The 22,311-nt window shown below is 40.0% G+C and overlaps 1 protein-coding gene across 1 annotated transcript in view; it reads right to left on the bottom strand.

Moving 5' to 3' along the window:
* The window catches only part of LOC110153462 (protein tyrosine phosphatase receptor type M), a 583,698-nt gene that overhangs the window by 153,664 nt on the left and 407,723 nt on the right, over positions 1-22,311 (bottom strand). Inside the window, exon 16 of the mRNA XM_055151363.1 lies at positions 2,398-2,555. Coding sequence (XP_055007338.1) covers positions 2,398-2,555 — 158 coding nt within the window. The remainder of the gene's footprint in view (positions 1-2,397; positions 2,556-22,311) is intronic.

Raw genomic sequence — 22,311 nt, 5'->3', positions numbered from 1 at the left:
AGCTCCAATCAAGTCGGCTGTTTTTGGTCCGATTGTGTTCAAATAAAACACAGATTAAAGTATAATATGACTAAAAAAAGCTTCCAAAAGAGTAGTGCTTTCATCTTGAGTTTCTTGAGCCAATCTTTTTTGACAGTTTTTGCTCAAGTGTGCATTGTATCACCATGGTAACTACTGAACTTTCCGCCGATAGAGATGCACGTAGTACTGTCACTGCAAAGTATCAATGCACTGAGATTTTCGGGACTTTAGTGGAAGTCCGATGTTTACTCTCCAGATTTGAGGACTGATGTAGAGACAGAAAAATGTGAGGTGATTAAACAGTATTTATTATTTACTCTGTTCCTCCTTTACAGGCCCATGCTGAGACGGGGCGCGCAGGCGGGTCAGGTCTGTTTAGATCACATCAAGTCATTAGAGGAGTTCAAAATGAAATGTGCAAAAAAATCAGCTTTTGAAGTTGCAACCTTTGAAGATCACATAAAATCTATAAAAAAAAAAAAAAAAAAAAAAGGTTTATCTAATCTGAATGTACTGGCTGTGAAAAGTTGAATGAACAATGTAAAGTTGTAAGTGGAGTAAAGTTACAAAGAGAGTTAATTGCAAAGTTATTTGAGTGACGTAAAATGAAATTAAATGGCATTAAAACTACAGACGGTAGCTTTAAACCATAGACCAGTAGCTCTCCACCCCCTTCCAAGTAGCTCGCCAAGGGATTCCTGAATTCTGTGTGTTGTGGATAATAAGTAAAATTTGATTAATTACCACTTTAAATGTGTAATTTTGATGCCTAACTTGGTGCACTGATAAATGAATAACTGTTTCTAAGGTCTGTTTCGTCTAAGGCTCACCATGGCTCTTACATTTACCGTATTTTTCGGACTACAAGTCGCACTTTTTTTCATGGTTTGGGCGGTCCTGCGACTTATATATTAAATTTTTTACACTGACAGCCACGAGAGGGTGTCTCCTGCAGAAGGAGCCTCTGTCCTGCTCCAAGTATTGAAATATTCAGCCAAAAATGTTAATTAAGCAGCACAAAGAAACTTTGGAGTGAGCGAGAAACTTGTGAGGCACTGTCGGGGATGGAGAACACAACTTCACGGTAACCGGGTCATGCAACTTTCTTGGTAGTCAGTGGATGGATCGACAAAGTCTGGACTTCAGTGACACCGAAACCATCCTGTCGGGATTCAAAAAGGCCAGAATAATTCTAGCTGGAACTGATGCTGAGTCTAATGACAGCTACACAGAAGAGGAAGTGGTGCTCTGTTTACCTCCGGATGTCGCAGAGTTGTTCAGAAGTGACACCGATGATGAAGAATTCAATGGATTTAGTGATTTGGAGTGAGATGGAGAGTTTGGTAAACTTGTTCTGTTTGTTTATGCTATAGTTATCTGAAGAACTGTTCATTTGTGATGTTAACAGTCTGTTATCTATGTCCATTTAAACATTTCTATGCTTTAAACATACAATGTCATATATTTATTCCATTAAACATGGATTTATTGACTAAAATGGCCTTGCAATTTGCATCTTACATGCATTCCACAGATCTGCCGTTGTCAGCTCATCCCCAAGAAGATAGACAACATTAATGCCTTACAGTGGAACATTTTAGGTAAAGAAAAAAACATGGACTTCATGGGGTCAAGCAGGTGATGGACCGTCTACAAGTTCACAGACAATTCTCTGTGAGGTTTGGAGCAGACACAAGACTTTGGAGGAAGAAATTTGATTTGTTTTTCTGTTAAATGGCAGTGATTAAAAGTTTGTTCTAAGTCCACACTAAGAGACATTTTAGATGATTTTGAGCTGACTGTTTTTGAAAAGACAAAATAAAATCTAATAAAAAAATAAATAAATAAAATTAAGATTGATCAATATGAGGAAAAACATTGTGACTAATGTTTTTCCCATACCGCTCAGCCCTTCCTTTAAAGCTGCACAACGTTTCTAGTGAAGGGTCCACTACCTGCTTGTCTCCATGGAGATGTTATTGCTTTCCCTGGAATGTTCCATGGTATGACATTAAACATATCCATCTAGAATCTATTAATTATGGGTGTTTTTATTGCTCAAAAATACAATTATTGCTTCTGTGAATAGAGGCGACACTCCACAGATCTGAATTGTAATGTAGCGTAGAGTGTAGGTTTAATCTATACTGTGGAACATTCTGGAAAAAGCAATAAGATCTGCATGGACACAACCAGGTGGCGGACCCTCCACTAGAAATGTTACACCTTTAAGACCCGCCCCACTGCCCGTATCTGCCCTTTCGCCCTCTCAGTGATCTCCGTGAGTCGTCTTACCTCTTCCGTTGAGCGTGAGTGCACACTCGCTGCGCGTGTTGAGCGTGAGCGCCCCCTCGCTGCGCGCGTTCACACTGTGGCTGGTGTTGAGGCTGTGGGAGGCGTGCGTGTCCATGAAGGAGAGGGCCTCGTCACAGCTGGTGCCCTGCTCCGTGTAGCTCTTGTCCATGGAGTTCACCATCACCGTCATCTCCTGCCTCGTGCTGTTCAGGGTCTCCTTACGCTTCTTCGCCAGTTTCCTTCACACAGAAACAAAGGAACAGTTAGAAATCGGATAAACTATTTCGAGAAAAGTTTTATATGCCATCGCTCTGCCTGGAATGTTCCACAGTATCACATTAAACAGCTCTACTTTAGATTTATTCAATTACAAGTGGTATTATAGCTCAAAAATACCTAGAAAGACAGGCCTTCTGACCTGTAACTTGGTCTGGTTTGGTCTCCATGAAGATAGAAAGGTTTAATACCATACTGTGAAACACTCCAGACAAAACACTAACTCTCTCCATCAATCTCCATGGAGAAAAGTATTTGACAGGCCCTCCACCAGAAAAGTTACACGAGGCACTGTTTTTAAAAGGTCCTACATTATGTAAAATGGACTCCTGTGAGCTTTATCCAATCCAATCCACTTTATTTCTACAGCACATTTCATAAACAAAACAGTTTCCAAAGTGCTGCACAATACAAATAAAACATATCCAAAAGAAATATAAAATAAAGCTCTACTAAATCAAATAAGAGCAAGAATATCAATAAATAATAAAAAGGTAAAAAACATAAATAAAATAAAAGACAGAGGACCACACAACTTGCGTGGTGTTAAGAGACAGAAAATTAAAGAGAGCGAGGTGGAGTAAATGTGGATGAGATCTGAGATGTAACGTGGGAAGCTTTAAAAACAAACAATAAAATCTGAAAATCAACTCTAAAACGAACTGGAAGCCAGAGCAACGGTGCTTTAAGTCATGTTGGAATGTTGTTTCCTCATCAAAAACAAACCTGGAGTTGTGTTTTGTTTCATTCACACATGTTTCACTGCATTATTAGTCTGTCTACATCTCCAAAATGCTCTGTTCCAACTTGTGATGTCATGAAGTGGTAGTTTGAAAGTTGTTTTTGTTTTACGTTCAGTTGAAGTCGGTACAGAAAGTCTGAGGCAAAGATGTTTCAAAAAGGTTTAAACAATAGCTGTAGGTTCCAGGGTCGCAAATTATCCAAATGAATCCGTGTATCGTTCGATCATTTGTTTTTCAATATAAAACCAAAAATAAGAAAACAAACAAACAAAAAAAAACAACTACTTTCTTCATTATTTGTCTTTAAAACCAAAATGAAGAAAACTGATAACGATTAGTTTTTTTCAGTTTTCGATTTCGTGTTTAAATGAATAATGTAAAAAACGGATAATAACCGTTTCCAGTTTACGTGACTTAAATTGCGATGTCGGACTTTTGTGCCACATACAGACTGAACCAGCACTAAACCAAGACTAAACCGTTTTCTGTGCTGGTCTGGTCCCGGTCTCAGCCCTGGTCTCAGTCCCCAGTCTCAGTCCCGGTCTGGTCCTGGTCTCAGTCCCAGTCTCATCCCGGTCTCAGTCCTGGTCTGGTCCCCGTCTCAGTCCGGGTCTGGTCCCCGTCTCAGTCCTGGTCTGGTCCCCGTCTCAGTCCTGGTCTGGTCCTGGTCTCAGTCCCAGTCTCATCCCGGTCTCAGTCCTGGTCTGGTCACAGTCTCAGTCCTGGTCTGGTCTGGTCCCAGTCTCAGTCCCAGTCTCATCCCAGTCTCAGTCCTTGTCTGGTCACAGTCTCAGTCCTGGTCTGGTCCTGGTCTCAGTCCCAGTCTCATCCCGGTCTCAGTCCTGGTCTGGTCACAGTCTCAGTCCTGGTCTGGTCCCGCACTCAGTCCTGGTCTGGTCCCCGTCTCAGTCCTGGTCTGGTCCCGCACTCAGTCCCGGTCTGGTCCCGGTCTCAGTCCCAGTCTCATCCCGGTCTCAGTCCCGGTCTGGTCCCCGTCTCAGTCCCGGTCCGGTCCTGGTCTCAGTCCCAGTCTCATCCCAGTCTCAGTCCCGGTCCTGTTCCCAGTCTCAGTCCCGGTCTGGTCCCCATCTCAGTCCCGGTTTGGTCCCCGTCTCAGTCCCAGTCTCATCCCGGTCTCAGTCCCGGTCTGGTCCCCGTCTCAGTCCCGGTCTCAGTCCTGCTCTGGTCCCGCACTCAGTCCTGGTCTAAGTCCTGGTCTCAGTCCCAGTCTGGTTCCGGTCTGGTCCCAAACCTGGTTTAGTCCTGGTCCAGTCCTGGTTCAGTCCGTATGTGGCGCCAAAGTCCGGCATTGTAACGTAAACGGGAAAAGGCTGTCATCCATTTTTTTCATGATTCATTTAAACACAAAATCGAAAACTGAAAATACGAATTATTATCTGTTTTTTCATTTTGGTTTTGGAGACAAATAATGAAGAAAATTGTTGTTTTTTTCATTTTCTTATTTTTGGTTTTATATTGAAAAACGAATGAACAAATGATACACGGATTCAAATGATTCTTGTGAAGGTGTATGGAGTTAAAAAACACAGTGGAGCACTTCCTGTATTACCACTTGACATCACAAGGTGGAACTGAGTATTTTCAGACTGAGAAAATGACACACAACATGCGAGTGAAACAAAACACAACTCTTGGTCTGGGTCTGTTTTTGATCAATATCGGCCCTATAACGTTTCAAAATGTCTTGCCCGAGGACACAACAACACTGCACTGGTTGTTTCTGTAGTTTCCGTCATTTCGTTATTTTCAGATTGAACTCAACGAAATAAAATACAATCATAAAAATATACCAAACGTGTCCAAATCCGATCAGACGGAGGCTAGCGGTGGCATGACTCACGGATAAATGCAATAAGAGCGTAGAAATGCCGCGGGCTATAGACATTTTAAGATAATATTAGAGCTGCAGACGTTAACCCGGGCGCCTCCGTAGAACTCGATGAGAATACGGGTAAGGCGTGACACCGTAACCTAAATATATCAGCGCTTGTGACGATTTAAAATTAGCCATAGGATCCAGACGCGGCAGAATCGCACTGAACTGAAAAAGTCAACCTGCTTTTATTGACCCAGTTGGAGCTCGCGGGATACAGTCTGGTCCCGATCAAATGGCGTTAAAGACGGGCGGGCGATATCTTTTGGAGCTTTCTACCCTCGTGGAAAACATGCCTCAAGTGTTTTTTTATGTCATCCATGCATGTTTGAGTCATTTAGAGATCTTTCCCAGGCCTATTTGAACCCTGCTTCTGGTTGGCTGTAAGATTTCGTACAAGTCACCCACACGACAGTTCTTTACGAATATACAAAACGTGATACAAAACAATCCGTATATCATTCTTTCATTCGTTTTTCAAAATAAAACCAAAAATAAGAAAGTGAAAAAAACAACAATTTTCTTCATTATTTGTCTCCAAAACCAAAATAGAAAAACGGATAATGATTTTGTTTTCAATTCAGTTTTCAATTTTGTGTTTAAATGAAAAAGGGAAAAAAATGGATAACGGTCGTTTCCCGTTTCAGTGACTTAAACTGCGATGCTGGACTTTTGCACTGCATATGGACTGAACCAGGACTAAAACAGGGTGAAAAGAGGACTAAATCAGGTCTAAACCAGGACTGAACAAGGAATAAACCAGGTCCCGGTATCAGTCCTGGTCTCAGTCCCAGTCTGGTTCTGGTCTCAGTCCTGGTCTGGCCCCGAATGTCAGTCCCGGTCTGGTCCCAGTCTGGTCCGGTCCCAGTTTCAGTCCTGGGCTAGTTCTAGTCTGGTCCTGATCTCAGTCCTGATCACCCAGACAGTCTACGCGGGCGCACCTCCGGGCCCGTCCCTACACTTAGTACGGTTTTAGTGCTGTTTTAGTCCTGGTTTAGTCCTGGTTCAGTCCTGGTTCAGTCCTGGTTCAGTCTGTATGCGGCGCAAAATTCCAGCATCGCAGTGTAAGTATACTGTAATGTGATAGCGCTCTGAAGGAGGAGTGACTCAGCGTGGACAGAAAAGGGATATGAGACTCAAAAACAAGAGAAACTTAATTTTAATACATTGTTTTCGGCAAATAACAACATGGTAACATGGTGATCTAAATACGTTTTATATCAGAAATTAATACCCATACGACTAAAATACGCCCTCTTTAAAAGGCCAGCACCAAATTTTTCCCATGTACAGGGTGTCCCAAAAAACTTGACATAATTCGGAGGCCATTAATTTTGGCAGTTCTTGTTGAAATAACCTCAAATTTTCAGAGAATGTATAGAAACAGATCAAATTTTACATCTTGGAATCTGCAGAGTGCTTCATTGCAAAATTTGGAAAAACTTCACCAACAGGCAAACAATTTTTTGACTTGGTACCAAAAGTTTAAAGAGGATAGTCTATTTATGCAAGGCTAAAGGATTACATATGTGTGTGCGAGTACATTCCGAGACGCAAAATGAACTCTCTTTGGGAGTGAACAGCATGGCTCACTCTGAAAACAGAACAAAAATAAAACATTAAACATAAACTCGTAATCTATTTCTATACAGTCAAAGCCAAAATTTTAGGTTATTTCAACAAGAATTGCCTAAATTACTGGCCTGCGAAATTATGTCAAATTTTTTGGGACACCCTGTATTTGAGGAACACGTACAAGAGTGTCAGAGAATCAAGAACTGCACTGTTAGCATGCTAGTTGTTGTTAATATTACCACGAAAGCAAACTTCAACTCTGGAAAGTCTGAGATTTGCGAAAAGCACTTAAAAACTCATCACCGTGAATAATTAGGATGCTCAGAATATATAAAGGTATTTGGGGGATAAACTCTGGGCCACTGCAAACCGTTTCAAATGTACTGGTTCTGTTTTTCATGTTTTTCAGACGGTAAAAATCAGGGACAGCACCTTTAAATCTTACGCATGGGATTAAACTAAAGGCTTAACTGCACAATGCTCGTTTTAATTTGAACAGATTCCTTTGTCATGTTCTTATGTGGCTACGCGAGGCTAATACCTGTCTGTTTGGGAGATTAGGCTAAAATTACATTAGTGCATTTGGCAAAACACGCTGTAATCATCATGCGAAAGAAAGCAGGATTTGATTGTGCAGACAAATGAAAATGATCAGGATTTGAACTCATTTGAGGTTCGGTAAACTGATAGAAGGGGACGCACAGGATTTACTCTTGTCACGATACAAAAATTTCAAACTATTTCAGTAATAAGGAATTGACTTTGACCAATTCAGCTACCAAAATAATAATAAAAACACTCTTTATTTAGGCAGTAGAATGTCATTTTCAACTTTAAATAATAGTACTTTCTTCTATACTATTACGATGCCAGACTCTTCTGGATTCAAACAGAATAAAGGGACCGTAAATGGCCACATTTACATTGCACTTTTCTACTTTGAAGCCACTCAAAGGGCTTTACATACAGACAAAGACGTAAAAAGAAGTGGACTCGGTTCTAGTCAAATGCAGTTCACAAGGCAAGAGCCGAGATCCATATTACAAATAGTATTCATGGACAAAATAGGGAAATAAAAACCCCAGGATCTTGTAGAGCAGGTAAATACAAACATTTTAAGACCAAAATGACAAGGCTCACTGCAGTAGTTGCAAAGAAAGGGGGTTTTATAATGTAAAGTCAACTGGAGCCAGAGTCAGTGGAGCCGGAAGTGCCCCCATGATCACTTCCTATTTGGAACGCAGTGGCTCGCATGTTTGCTGTGTCAATTTATATCTACAGTCTGTGGCTTTACATCAACAAATCACTTACCAATTTACACACACAGACCAGTGAACTCCATAGAACCATAATTATATCTGAAACATAGACCGTATATATGAGACAAACAGGAAGTGCTCCAGGAGGATCTTCCGGCTCCTTCTGACCCTGGAATTGACTTACACTGGGATCTTGTCGCCCTTTTCTCTGTACCTGCTGCTGTGAGCCTCGTCATTTTGGTCTTAAAGTGTTTGTATTAACCCGCTCTACGTGATCCTGAATTTTTTTTTAATTTTTCGCTATTTTGTCCGTCAAAAACATTCCACATTCGAGATTCCCTCCTGTAACTGGGAGCATCGTGAGCCTCATTTGAGCGGCGCTGAACGGTATGGTTGACGTCACACTCGCTTAGTCCACTTCTTTTACACAGTCTATGATCTGAAGGTGAAACTAAGATGGCGACGTATTGTTTTCAGTGGTCTGTCTTCATTGGCGCATGGGCTCAAAAACAATTTTCTTTTCCGCATTTACTTCCTCAATACGGGCGAGCTCCTCTCAACTGTGTGATGTCTGTATCGTGCACGGCGTGGAGCGTTTGGACCAATCAGAGCGAGATCTGCTAGTGTGGCGCTAGAGCAGGTCTAGGTCTAAATTTTACAAAGCTAAATTTTAGGCGTTTTGAGGATTTTTATGTTTATGTTGTGAAAATACAAAAAAGTCCCTACAAAATCCGACCTTTGTGAAAGTTGACAATGCCCTGTCAGCCAATCACGGACAGTTTGAATTCCCAAAAAGTACACTGCACTCGATTATAAAACATTTTTTAAGACAACTGAGGGAAGTTGAGCTGAGAAAAAGTTTATGATCTAAAACTACCATATTTTCCACACTATTAGACGCTCTTAAGCCTCTAACCCCATCAACAAACGACAGTGCGCCCCGCAATCCAGAGCGCCCCATACACGAATCCACTCGGGTGTCCCAGCGCGACTTCAGTAAGCTACAAAGCCGCACCACCCACAGCGCACACAAACACACACGGAGCAGACAGTGACCGCACAGTGAAAAACACCCACAGACACACTCATCACTCCACACAGACGAGGAACGGAACGAAGGAACAAACCGAAAAAGCGAGTGCAGTGTGCCACTTCTAGACACAACTGAACAACTGAGTCACTGCGAACACGTCGACAATCCAGCGGTCTCAGACAGCACCCTCCCTACACGCCACAACTGAACAAAGCCCAGAGTCACCGTGAACGAACAAACAAAGTCCCACTGACCCATCCAACTGTTGTGTTTCGTTTAAAGTCCGGTGCGGTTTATTTGTGAAAAAAGTTCGAAAATAGACCATTTAATGACCGTGCGCCTTATAATCCAGAGCGCCTAATAGCCCGTAAAATAAAACCGTAAAAATGGACGAAAATCTGACGTTTTTGAAAGTTGTAGGTGTACTTTCAGCCCAACACGTGCAGTTTGTGATTACATTGCGCTCTATGAGAAAAATCTCGTCTCAGCCCAGTGGATTTTTTCTGCTGAAGTACCAGTGAGCGTCACTACGTCAACTGGAGGCACCTACAAGCAGCAACACACACAGACACACAAGTGGATCTGACCGCTCTACCAGTGATGTTTAGATCGAGAGCAGGATTCAAACAAGCGACCTTCAAATCCGAGCGTGCGCACTCTCCCCGCTGAACCACTGCCGCTCCATAACCGGCCGATCGGGCAGGTCTTTCACTGAACAAAGCAAATCAAAGCGCACGATGTCTGGTAACACGTTAGCGTTGTAAAGTCCTCGGTCACACTGCGCTGTCCCTGTGCTCTACACAAACCAGCTCCTGATCTCTGGCCTCCGACAGACGCTCTCCTGCAGATTACAGAGGAATCTCCTGTCGTGAAAAATAACAAATGGCATGATCACTCTGAGCGCCCCACATCCATCTCACAGACAGTGCATTAGGGAGCAATGGCAAACAGCTTGAGATGCAAAATACAGTAGTTATCTCTATGTCTAATGTCTTCGCCTGGGAGCCTCGGGGAGCTCCAAGACTGCACTGTAAAAAACTCTGCACAAGGTAAAATGACTGAATATTTCTTCTTACTAATGAATTAATTTGGATTGATTCAGTTATTAAAACGTTGTTGTTTGAAATGTTATTTGTACTGAGAATATTTTTTTCTTTTTTATACATTAACTATGCAGAGAGGTAAAGTATAGACAATATTTATAGTAATTTCAAGTCATATATTTTAGATAAATGATAAAAATCTGCTCAAAAATATTGGCAGAGTTTATTGGCCATGCAGATTAGTCAAAAATTGTGATACTCCTGTTTTAAACCTGGTGTAGATCTGATGTAGTTCTGGTTTAGTCTTAGATTAGTCCTGGTTTAGGTCAAATTGGTCAAAAAATAAAGACACTTGGGACATTTCCTGTATGAAACTTGGACAAATCACTGGTTTTGTATAAATCTGCTGGGACAGGGCTCAAAACAGGGACTGTCCCGGGTAAAAAATATCACGTTTATATGTTATATTTTAGCAGTTAATACCCCATAGGACTAAAATACTGCCTCTTTCAAACGCCAGTACCCGATTTTTCCCATGTATTTGAGCAACACGTCTCGCCCCGGTACAGATATAATGTATAAGCAGCTCTTCAGGTCAAAATAAGCCTACTGCGAATTGTCTGCATTCAATTATAAAGCGCACTAGTGTCAGAAACTCAAGAACTGCACTGTTAGCATGCTAGTTGTTGTTCGACATGACAGCAAACTTCCACTCTGGAAAGTCTGAAAAAATGTGAAAAGCACTTATAAACTCATCACTGTGAATAATAACGATGCTCGGAGAATATAGGGTAAGTGAGGAATAATTCATTCTATTTAAATCAAAAAATGATCAAAATCTGCCCAGAAATATTGTCAGAGTTTATCGGCCATCAGATATCGGCCGTGCAAAAACACATATCAGCCGATCTCCAATTTGGAGCATTGATACTTTGTAGTGACGTCACGCTGGGGGTTTTCTACTTGTACCATGTACCTCTGTTGTGGAATGTTCAGCAGTTACCATGGAGACACAGTGGAGTGTTTCAAGTCTCGTCTTAAGACCCACTTTTATTCTCTGGCTTTTAACACCGCGTGAGTTGTGTGGTCCTCTGTGTCTTTTATTTATTTTTAGTTTTTTGTTTTACTCTTTCATTATTTATTGGTATTCTTGCTCTTATTTGATTTGACTAGTTTTATTGTCTTAACGAGGACTAGTGGAGTTAAATAAAGCTTTATTTTATATTTCAGTTGGATATGATTTATTTGTATTTGTGCAGCAGTTTGGAAACGGTTTTGTTTATGAATTATGCTATAGAAATAAAGTGGATTGGATTGGAGAGACAGTGCACACAATAGCAAACACTGTCAAAAAAGTTTCAAAACTGTTTGAAAAGCCTGTGATCGATACAAGCACTCATTGTCCTTGATTTTCAACATAATATTGAGAGCGAGTAACTAAAAAACTGTTGACTAATGCGAGCTTTCCTGTGACTTCAATTTTATGTGTGAGAGACTTTTTATATCACCTGTAGTTCCAACTATGTCAGCTCTTTCTGGTCAGACCATGTCAAAACTAGAAAAGCACTCAGAGAGCGCAGACCTCCGCCAAGGACTACAGTCCCCCTCATATTAATTGTGTTTTCCATAAATATTTGTCTCGTATCTTTCAATTTGGAATATGAAAGAGGATCCCATTGTCCATCCCTGAGTCAAATTTCATGGGGTTTGGTCAATAATTAACCGAGATATTGAGAAACAAAGTTTTTGGCTCCATTTACCACAATGTTAACTAAAATTTCAAAGTGATCCAGAATCCAGGATTTCTTCCGGATCAACCCCAAAATGAAATCAGTTCTTCCTTTTCACATTTCCAACAAATCCTGAAAATTTCATCAAAATCGGTCCATAACTTTTTGAGTTATGTTGCTAACAGACAAACAAACAAACAAACAAACAGACAAACAAACGCCGGCAAAAACATAACCTCCTTGGCGGAGGTAATAAAGCTCAGATTAAAGCCTAGCATGTTAATGACATTGGTGGTAAATTATGTATAACAAAAACAGGGCTGGGTATCATTAAGAAGTTGCCGTTATCATACATACCTTGATATATAGTCCACGATAAGATGTTTTCGATACAGTGCACTTTCGATTCAATATGACTTGATACGATATACACTACTGGTCAGAAGTTTTAGAACACCCTCATTTTTCCAGTTATTTATTGCAATTCAAGTCGTGCTAGTCCAATGAAGAACTTGAAATGGTACAAAGGTAAGTAAAGAACAGACAGAGGTTAAAAAAAAAAAGATAAAAGATTCAAAACACAAGTCCAAGCTCTGCCAAAACTACCTCAGGAGAAAAAACAAGATGGTAAAGCTTGAAAACATGGAGTGTCCAGCCTCCAAACTTAAACCCCATCGAGTTGGTTTGGGATGAACTGGACACAAGAGTGAAAACCAAGAAACCTACAAGTGCCACACATTTAAGGGAACTTCTGCAACAGACTTGGGAAGAACTTTATGAAGAATATTTGATTTCTCTTGTAAAAAGAACGAGCCACGAGTGTGTTCAGCTGTTATATCTGCCAAAGGTGGACACTTTCATGAACCAAAAGTTTAGAATACGTTTTGGTCAACAGTAAACGGCAAAAAACTGGAAAAGGTGTGGTGTTCTAAAACTTTTGACTAGTAGTGTATTTCTAAAACAAAGCTTAAGTCATGGCTGTGATACTAAAAGTCTTTATTAAACCACCTCATTTTACTCAAAACAGTGAAAATGTAAAAAAGTGTAATTCATAAAGTGAACTTTCTCCAAACAAACAACAAAATTATAGCTCTTTCATAAAATAGTTTAGTAAAATATACCAAAAAAACACTCTGGGTAATATATCGATACTGTATTATCACATTAAACGACACGATATATCGATATGTCAATATTTTTGCACACACAACATAGCAAAATCAAGTCATGTGAACTGATCCTGACCTTCCCCTCTTTTTGTTTTGCAGTGTATGCTCATGTCTAATGCCTGTGCCTGGGAGCCCTGGGGAGCCGAGCAGTGGAAGATTTAAGTACGCCAGTCCGCCCGCTGATCGGCCCTCTCCGTTACCGCTGCAGCGACCCCACGGCCCGCGCCATCGTCGCATCGCTCAGACGGACGGCCGCTGTCTAATGACGCCGCTCCCGCTGCTTTGTTTTCGCGCATCTCCTCTGTTTATTCAATTTGGGGCCTGTCTCGTGCCATATGCTACGCAGGCGCCCGCTGCTACCCAAACACTCATTTCCGCCGGGGCCCTCGACGTGAAGCTAATCGCGAATCCATTCTTCAGCGAAAAAGTGACGAAGTGGTGACATTTGTATCGGCCGGACGCACCAGCGCAGTCTTTAATCTGCAATTAGACGAGAGGGCGACGTGGCGGGCTTGTAGGGGTTTTGCGATGGTGGAATAGGAATGTGTTTCAAGGAGGGAGGGAGGGGTGGGTAAGACCTCGGGCGACGTTAAGAAAACTGAATCAGCACTGTGTTCAGTCACTGAGAAGAATGCTTAAATGAGGAATATGCAAATGTGTGCTTGTATTTGGGGTAAAAAAACGGTTTAATCTTCCCGGCCCATATTGTAATACGGATGATTAGTGAAAATAAAGACACTTAAACTCAAACACAGCTTATAAACTTATGAGAGGAACCTAGAGAAAAGTTTAATCAGCATAAATATCTCAAAGTGTTCATATAAATCAGAGGTGTCCAAACTTTTCTCACCTGAGGGCCAAATCTTGAAACAGATTCAAAGTGAACGCTGCGAAAAAGCTTGATCAAAAGATAAGATATAAACACTTGAATCTGTGAGAAAATGACTTAAAAGTAGTGAAACTCTCTATCCATGCAGCAAGATAAATTTACTTGACAAGTTATCTTAAAATAAACTACTGTATTTACTCTAAGTCACACTTTCTTTCATGGTTTCAGTGGTCCTGTGACTTATATTCTGGTGCAACTTGTATATTAAAATTTACACCATGACAGTCGTGAGAGGCTCTAGTCTTGTGTGTCAGTATCTGCTGCTCCTGTACCACTGTCACTTTGCTCTACTGCGCATGTCTCCTGCAGAAAGAGCCTCTGTCCTGTCTGTATCATGTCAGTCGATCACACATTACCATTCTGTACCACTGAAAATTTAAAAATTTAAACAAACTTATGAAGACGATTGAGAAGACTGAACACAAATGCCCCCAAAAACAAAATCATATTTTGCAGATTACAAGCTGCAAGTAGCGAAATATGCAGCTGAAAACTGTAATCGAGCAGCAGAAAGAAAGTTTGCAGTGAGCGAGAAACTTGTGACAACTGAGAGGATGCATCATGCAACTTTCCTGGAAGTCACTGAATGGACCAACAAAGTCTGGACTTCAGTGAGACTGAAAACTGTTGGGATTCAGAAAGGCCGGAATAATTCTAAGTGGAACTGATGCTGAGTCTGACGACAGCTACACAGAAGAGGAAGAGGCGCTCCATTTTAAACTCACAGAGTTGCTCAAAAGTGACACCGAGGATAAAGAATTCAATGGATTTAGTGATTTGGAGTGAGATGGAGAGTTTGGTAAACTTGTTCTGTTCTGTTGTTTATGTTATATTTATCTGAAGAACTGTTCATATGTGACGTTAACAGTCTGTTGTTCTCTGTTCTATTGTTATTACTATAACTTACCTTTCAAGATGAAATGTCAGTTCTTGGTCTCTGATTTTATAAAATTAATTTCCCCCAAAAAGTGCCACTTATAGTCCGGTGCGACTTATAGATGTTTTTTTCATCTTCTTTACGAATTTTTTGGCAGGTGCGACTTATACTCCGGAGCTATTTATAATCTGAAAAATACCTTACCTCTAGACTAGAATTAAACACTCGAAAGAAGGTATAGTAAGTAGATAATAAATCTGAAAACAAGATGAATAACCTGATGTAACTTTTAAAATCCTGGGCCCTCCACTGCAAATTTCTCTGATCTCAAGATCGGCGGTCAATACGGTGGATCAATCAGATGCATTTTATATAATTTTGACAGAGCCACCGAATCTTTAATAAGGCTTAGAACTTAAATTTTATGTCTGTGCACAAAGCAAAGTTCGTTATGGAGGTTATAGAGGTAGAATTCCTTAAATTTGTTGTAAAAACGACTGGGATGAGGCATTGGTCACATACGAACTATCCACTAAAATCGCAAAAGGATCTGTAATTCCTTCTATAAACCACTTTAGGGCTAAATAAATTTGATTTGAACAGTTTTAAAGTCACTGTACCTGATTTTGTCCCCATGAATATGAGCAAATTGTGAATTATCCAGTACAGCTACATTGTAAAAACATCTCTTGAGGTCAAAATAAATCAGGATTTGATTAGAAAGCGTTATATTATATGTAGTGTGTGTCGACAAGGAAGGACTTTGTTAGTGAGGAATGACTTTGGACCACTGCAAACAGTTTGAAATGATCTAGTTCTGTTTTCTTCTGTGTTTTAAAGACAGAAAATAAACACTGAAAAAATTATTTGTTTGGTGTTACAATTGAGTTCACAGTTTGAGCCATACCAAAGATAATTCCACATCTCAAATTCACCGCTCTCTTCTTTTCATTTAAGATTTTGGGTTTCCGATTTCCTGTCCAGTGAATCAGCTCTAAGTGTATCACACCGACTTGAACGCCAAAATGAGGAAAGCTCCAGCAATCCGGTGATGTTTGCTCGCTCTGTGGGTGTCAGATTAAGATGAATTGTCATGCTATTCCGCGCTCATTTGTACGAAGGGAAAATGTAATGATAGATGACTGTATTATGGGGCTCTGATGTGCTGAGGAAGAGGGAAGTTTACAGTGTTACGAGTGTTTGTGAGCGCCCTCGAACGCACCATTTATCACTCACCGCGGGAGCTAGCCTAATACGCCACACATGGAAAGATCCCATCAGGAAATGTTGTACTTATCCGCAGGCGTGTGGTGACAAAACCAGCTCCGAACCAGGAAGAAAGCACGGGCAGAAAAGGGATAAAGGCAGATAATAAACAAGGACTAAACCAGGTCTAAACAAAGATTAAACCAAGGACTAAACAAGGACTAAACCAGGTCTAAACAAAGATTAAACCAGGACTAAACAAGGACTAAACCAGGTCTAAACAAAGATTAAACCAGGTCTAAACAAAGATTAAACCAGGTCTAAACAAAGATTAAACCAGGTCTAAACAAGGACTAAACCAGGTCTAAACAAAGATTAAACCAGGTCTAAACAAAGATTAAACCAGACTAAACCAGGTCTAAACAAAGATTAAACCAGGTCTAAACAAAACAAAGATTAAACCAGGACTAAACAAGGACTAAACCAGGTCTAAACAGGGACTAAACCAGGTTAAACCAGGACTAAACAAGGACTAAAAAAAACAAGGTCTAAACAAGGACTAAACCAGGTCTAAACAAAGATTAAACCAGGTCTAAACAAAGATTAAACCAGGTCTAAACAAGGACTAAACCAGGTCTAAACAAAGATTAAACCAGGACTAAACAAGGACTAAACCAGGTCTAAACAAAGATTAAACCAGGTCTAAACAAAGGGAAACTTAAACAAGGACTAAACCAGGTCTAAACAAAGATTAAACCAGGACTAAACAAGGACTAAACCAGGTGTAAACCAGGACTAAACCAGGTCTAAACCAGGACTAAACCAGGTCTAAACAATAAACCAGGTCTAAACAAGGACTAAACCAGGTCTAAACAAAGATTAAACCAGGTCTAAACAAAGATTAAACCAGGTCTAAACAAGGACTAAACCAGGTCTAAACAAAGATTAAACCAGGACTAAACAAGGACTAAACCAGGTCTAAACAAAGATTAAACCAGGTCTAAACAAGGACTAAACCAGGTCTAAACAAAGATTAAACCAGGACTAAACAAGGACTAAACCAGGTCTAAACAAAGATTAAACCAGGTCTAAACAAGGACTAAACCAGGTCTAAACAAAGATTAAACCAGGTCTAAACAAGGACTAAACCAGGTCTAAACAAGTTAAACCAGGTCTAAAACAAAGATTAAACCAGGTCTAAACAAGGACTAAACCAGGTTAAACTAAACAAACAAACAAAGATTAAACCAGGTCTAAACAAAGATTAAACCAGGTCTAAACAAGGACTAAACCAGGTCTAAACAAAGGTCTATTAAACCAGGTCTAAACAAGGACTAAACCAGGTCTAAACAAAGATTAAACCAGGTCTAAACAAGGACTAAACCAGGTCTAAACAAAGATTAAACCAGGACTAAACAAGGACTAAACCAGGTCTAAACAAAGATTAAACCAGGACTAAACAAGGACTAAACCAGGTCTAAACAAAGATTAAACCAGGACTAAACAAGGACTAAACCAGGTCTAAACAAAGATTAAACCAGGTCTAAACAAGGACTAAACCAGGTCTAAACAAAGATTAAACCAGGTCTAAACCAGGTCTAAACAAAGATTAAACCAGGACTAAACAAGGACTAAACCAGGTCTAAACAAAGATTAAACCAGGTCTAAACAAAAACAAGGACTAAAACCAGGTCTAAACAAAGATTAAACCAGGACTAAACAAAAGATTAAACCAGGTCTAAACAAAGATTAAACCAGGACTAAACCAGGTCTAAACAAAGATTAAACCAGGTCTAAACAAGACTAAACCAGGTGTAAACCAGGACTAAACCAGGTGTAAACCAGGACTAAATGAGGTCTAATCATGCAATAAATCAGGTCTAAACAAGGACTAAACCAGGTCTAAACAAAGATTAAACCAGGACTAAACAAGGACTAAACCAGGTCTAAACAAAGATTAAACCAGGACTAAACAAGGACTAAACCAGGACTAAACAAGGAGCAAAACTACAATCATTAAAGGGCTCATATTACACTATTTTCTGATCTATTATAATGTTGGTTCTTCATCACAAACAGACCTTGAGCTGAGTTTTGTTTCAGGTCAAAGGTAGCTGTTAACTTGAAAACTACCACTACATGACATCACAAGGTGGAACAGAGCATTTTGAGCTTTGGACATTTAGACAGACAAATAATAAAGAATTACTCAAACGTGTGAATAAAACAAAATACAACTCCAGGTCTGTTTGTGATGAGTGAACAATATAAGATAAATCAGAAAATATCATAATATGGGCCCTTAAAGTTATTCTTATTTGAGTAGTATTTTCCTAAGTATTTTTTTTTACTCTTACTTGAGTAATTTCTTAGATCGCTACTTTGTACTTGAGCACAATTTTTGGTTACTCTACCACCACTGAGTAACCAATATGAGACAGTGCAACCGTCTAGAACAGGGGTGGGCAATTATTCTTTCCATGGGGCAACATGAGAAACAGAAAATACTGCATAGGGCCAAAACGCTTAACTCTATAATTCTGCATAATATTAATTGTATTTCTTTAGAAAAAAAAAACAGTAAACAATATTTTGCTGCACTGGTAAGAGTTTATGTTATGACTAAGCAATGAAAATGTGAGGTTGCCTTACAAAAAAAATCAACTCAATGCAGCTTTAGTCCTTGCATGAGGTAAAATTATAAAATACGTTTATTTTGTAATTACAAATAAGCTTAAATGGGCCAGTCAGAGTCAACCAAAGAGCTGTATGTGGCCCCGGATTTGTACAATGCCCAGGTCTGGTCTATGTAAAGAGAGAGTAAAGAGATTTTTGTTATAATTAAAACAATTGTTGATTTTTTTATTATGATGTAGTAAAATGTTGTATTAATGTCATATTAATTTTGAGATGAAGGTCCGTGAACGTGCTGCAGTTGGAGATAAGGACTGAATGTGTTTTATTTTATGACATCAGACTGAATATAATGTATGTGTTAAACACAGACCAAATAAACACATGAATGAATGAATGCAACTGGTCTCATTACTCTCATATGCAGTATCTTCCACAAAAAAGGACCACGTCTCCATGGTAACTTCAAGAGCATCAAAACCAAACGTCGTCTCTCGTATTAGAACAAAATAACGCCCAGATTTACTCATTCAATGACCAATTCCCGATTCATTAGCATGGAGTTAGTGTAAGTGGTGAGTGACACGCAGGCGGGAGGGGTCTGCTTGATTGACCCAGCGGGGCACCCATAGCTGTTTGTGGAGTCTAATCATTGACGATACTCACAATGCAATGTTCAAGTTTGTCCATATATCACTGTCGTCCTACGTTCTGATTTAATGTTTTAAAATCAAGTTTTTATCATTTGCGGCTTTTATCTAAAGTTAAATCTTTTTTATCTTTTAAACTATTTGAACAAGTTATGCACGCTTTTATTTCATCACGCCTGGACGACTGTAATGCACTTTATTCCGGCATTTCGCAAAACGCACTTTACCGACTACAGTTAGTCCAAAACTCTGCAGCGCGACTTTTAACAGGAGCAAAAAGGAGAGAGCACATAACCCCAATCCTTGCGTCTTTGCACTGGCTCCCTGTTAATTTTAGAATAGATTTTAAGATTTTATTGTTTGTTTTTAAAGCTTTGAATGGACTGGCTCCACTGTACATCTCGGACCTCATCCAAATTTATACCCCTGCTCGCGCTCTGAGGTCTGAGGTCCGGCTCCAGCTCAGGGTGCCTCAGACGAGACTTAAAACCAGAGGGGACAGGGCTTTCTCTGTGGTCGGCCCTAAACTCTGGAACGATCTGCCGCTTCACGTTCGAGCAGCTCCACAGTGGAGAGTTTTAAATCTCGTCTGAAGACCCACTTTTATTCTCTGGCTTTTAACACCGCGTGAGTTGTGTGGTCCTCTGTGTCTTTTATTTATTTTTATGTGTTTTTATTGGTTTTACTGATTTACTTTATTTATTGGTTTATTTATTTCTATTCTATGATATAGTTCTATTTTTATTTTACTGGTTTTATATTATTTTATATTATTTTACTAGTTTTATTACTTTAAGACTAGTATTATTTTAGTAATTTACTTTATCATCTTATTGTTGTTATTTTTTATGTATTTGTGCAGCACTTTGGAAACAGTTTGTTTGTGAAATGTGCTATATAAATAAAGTGGATTGGATTGGATTTATAATACAACAATCAAGTATTAATCAGTGGTTGGTAAAGGAAAACGTACTAAATACTGCAGTTACTTTAAAATTATCTTATTCGAATAGAGGCACAAATTGGTCCACAAATTACTCAAGTAAAAGTTAAAAGTATTTGGGGAAACCACTCAAGAGCAACTTAAAAGTAGCTGTCTGGTTATAATATCTGATTTATAATTTGAATTGGAAGGACAAAACCAGTACACACCATGACAATGAAAAAAAACAAACAAACAAAACAATAACTTCTGATGGAGCGGAGCAAGAAACACAAATGTTACCACATCACATTCACTCAAGGCAAGACAGGTGAAGTGCCTTGCCTAAGGACCCAATGACAAAATAGACTAGAACTATGCTGCCCCACTGCGGCTCTTGGTTTTCACAGTGGTGTCCCATCCAAGTACCGTATTTTTTGGACTATAAGGCGCACTTAAAATCCTTTAATTTACTCAAAAACAGACAGTGCGCCTTACGTATTGATTCTGGTTTTGCTTACTGACCTCGAACTGATTTTATCTGGTACATACCAAAATGATTTAGCACGACTTTGGTTACGCCACGATCTGCCAATGGATCGTGGATCGTGGGCTAAGGATCAGTCTCAAGTGTCGCCCGAGCTTTCACAAAGGCCGGAGTCATCGCTGAACAGCTAAATAACAGCGACAAGACTGACTTGACTAATGACGAGAGGGATCCGGGCTTGATGCAGAAATCGCCCAACTAAACTCAGACACTGAAGATGAAGAATTTGATGGATTTATGGAAGAGGAATGAACTGAAACATTGAGTGTATCGTTTTGTATTTCATGCGTTACAAGTGAGCAATGTTGAAAGTTGTTGTGAATGAGCTGAATAAAGTTTGACTTATCTGACTGTTTTGTTTCACTTCATACTTTGAAAACAGATGAGAGAATTTAAGCCTTATAATCCGGTGAGCCTTATAGTCCAAAAAATACAGTACTAACCAACCCTGGCCCTACTTTGTGTCTGTGATCTGAAGAGAATGGACACTGATGTAAGCATGAAATCTTCCTCGGCTCCTCTCCAGATGTGTGTTAAATTTACAACCGTGTGTTTCCATATGTTGGAGCTTCCAGTGTCATGTTAAGTGATATATAAGTGACCTCTAGCACTCACTGTTCTATTTGAGCACGTACAGCAGCCAAGAGTTTCGTCATATGTATATTCTCTGTACCAAGGGTTCATATGTACACACGCCCATTCTACTCATTATCATAAAACTATAAATACTCCTGTTTTTTCACAATATGTAACATGCGAATATGTAACATGGAACATCCTGATCTTATTCAATTTCTCTCAAGTACCGTATTTTCGGGGCTATAAGGCGCTCTGGATTATAAGGCGCACTGTCATTAAATGGTCTATTTTCGAACTTTTTTCACAAATAAACCGCACCGGACTTTAAATGAAACAACAGTTGGATGAGTCAGTGGGACTTTGTTTGGTGCGTTCACGGTGACTCTGGGCTTTGTTCAGTTGTGGCGTGTAGGGAGGGTGCTGTCTGGGTCCGCTGGATTGTCGGCGTGTTCGCAGTGACTCTGTTGTTCAGTTTTGGATAGAAGTGGCACGTTGCACTCGCTTTTTTTCGGTTCATCCCTCCGTTCCGTTCCTCGTCCGCGTGGAGTGATGAGCGCGTCTGCGGGTGTGTTTCGCTGCGCGGTCGCTGTCTGCTCCGTGTGTGTTTGCGTGCGCTGCGGGTGGTGCGGCTTTGTAGTTTACTGAAGTCGTGCCGGGACACCCGAGTGGATTCGCGTATAGGGCGCTCTGGATTGCGGACGCCTAATAGCCCGGAAAACACGGAAACTATTCATCTGGCTAGTAGTCAGTTCTTATCAACCACATTCTCCCAATAACGACTGACAAGGCGGTTTAGTCAATCGGGCTCAGTTATAAAATCCCTACAAAATGAATGAAAAAAGAAATGTTAGATCTAGAAACTAGGGTTGTCAAAAATCAGATACTAAAACTATTATCAAAACAAGATATACAGAATGATTTTAAGCTGAAATAACTTGAAATGAGAAAAGCAATAATAAAGGCCAGTTT

The sequence above is a fragment of the Boleophthalmus pectinirostris genome, unplaced genomic scaffold (genome assembly GCF_026225935.1).
Source record: "Boleophthalmus pectinirostris isolate CB_2022bp ecotype Guang Dong unplaced genomic scaffold, ASM2622593v1 HiC_scaffold_16, whole genome shotgun sequence".
Lineage (NCBI taxonomy): Eukaryota > Metazoa > Chordata > Actinopteri > Gobiiformes > Gobiidae > Boleophthalmus > Boleophthalmus pectinirostris.
The sequence above is the reverse complement of the archived record's forward strand: the minus strand, read 5'-3'. Positions and strand labels throughout refer to the sequence as shown.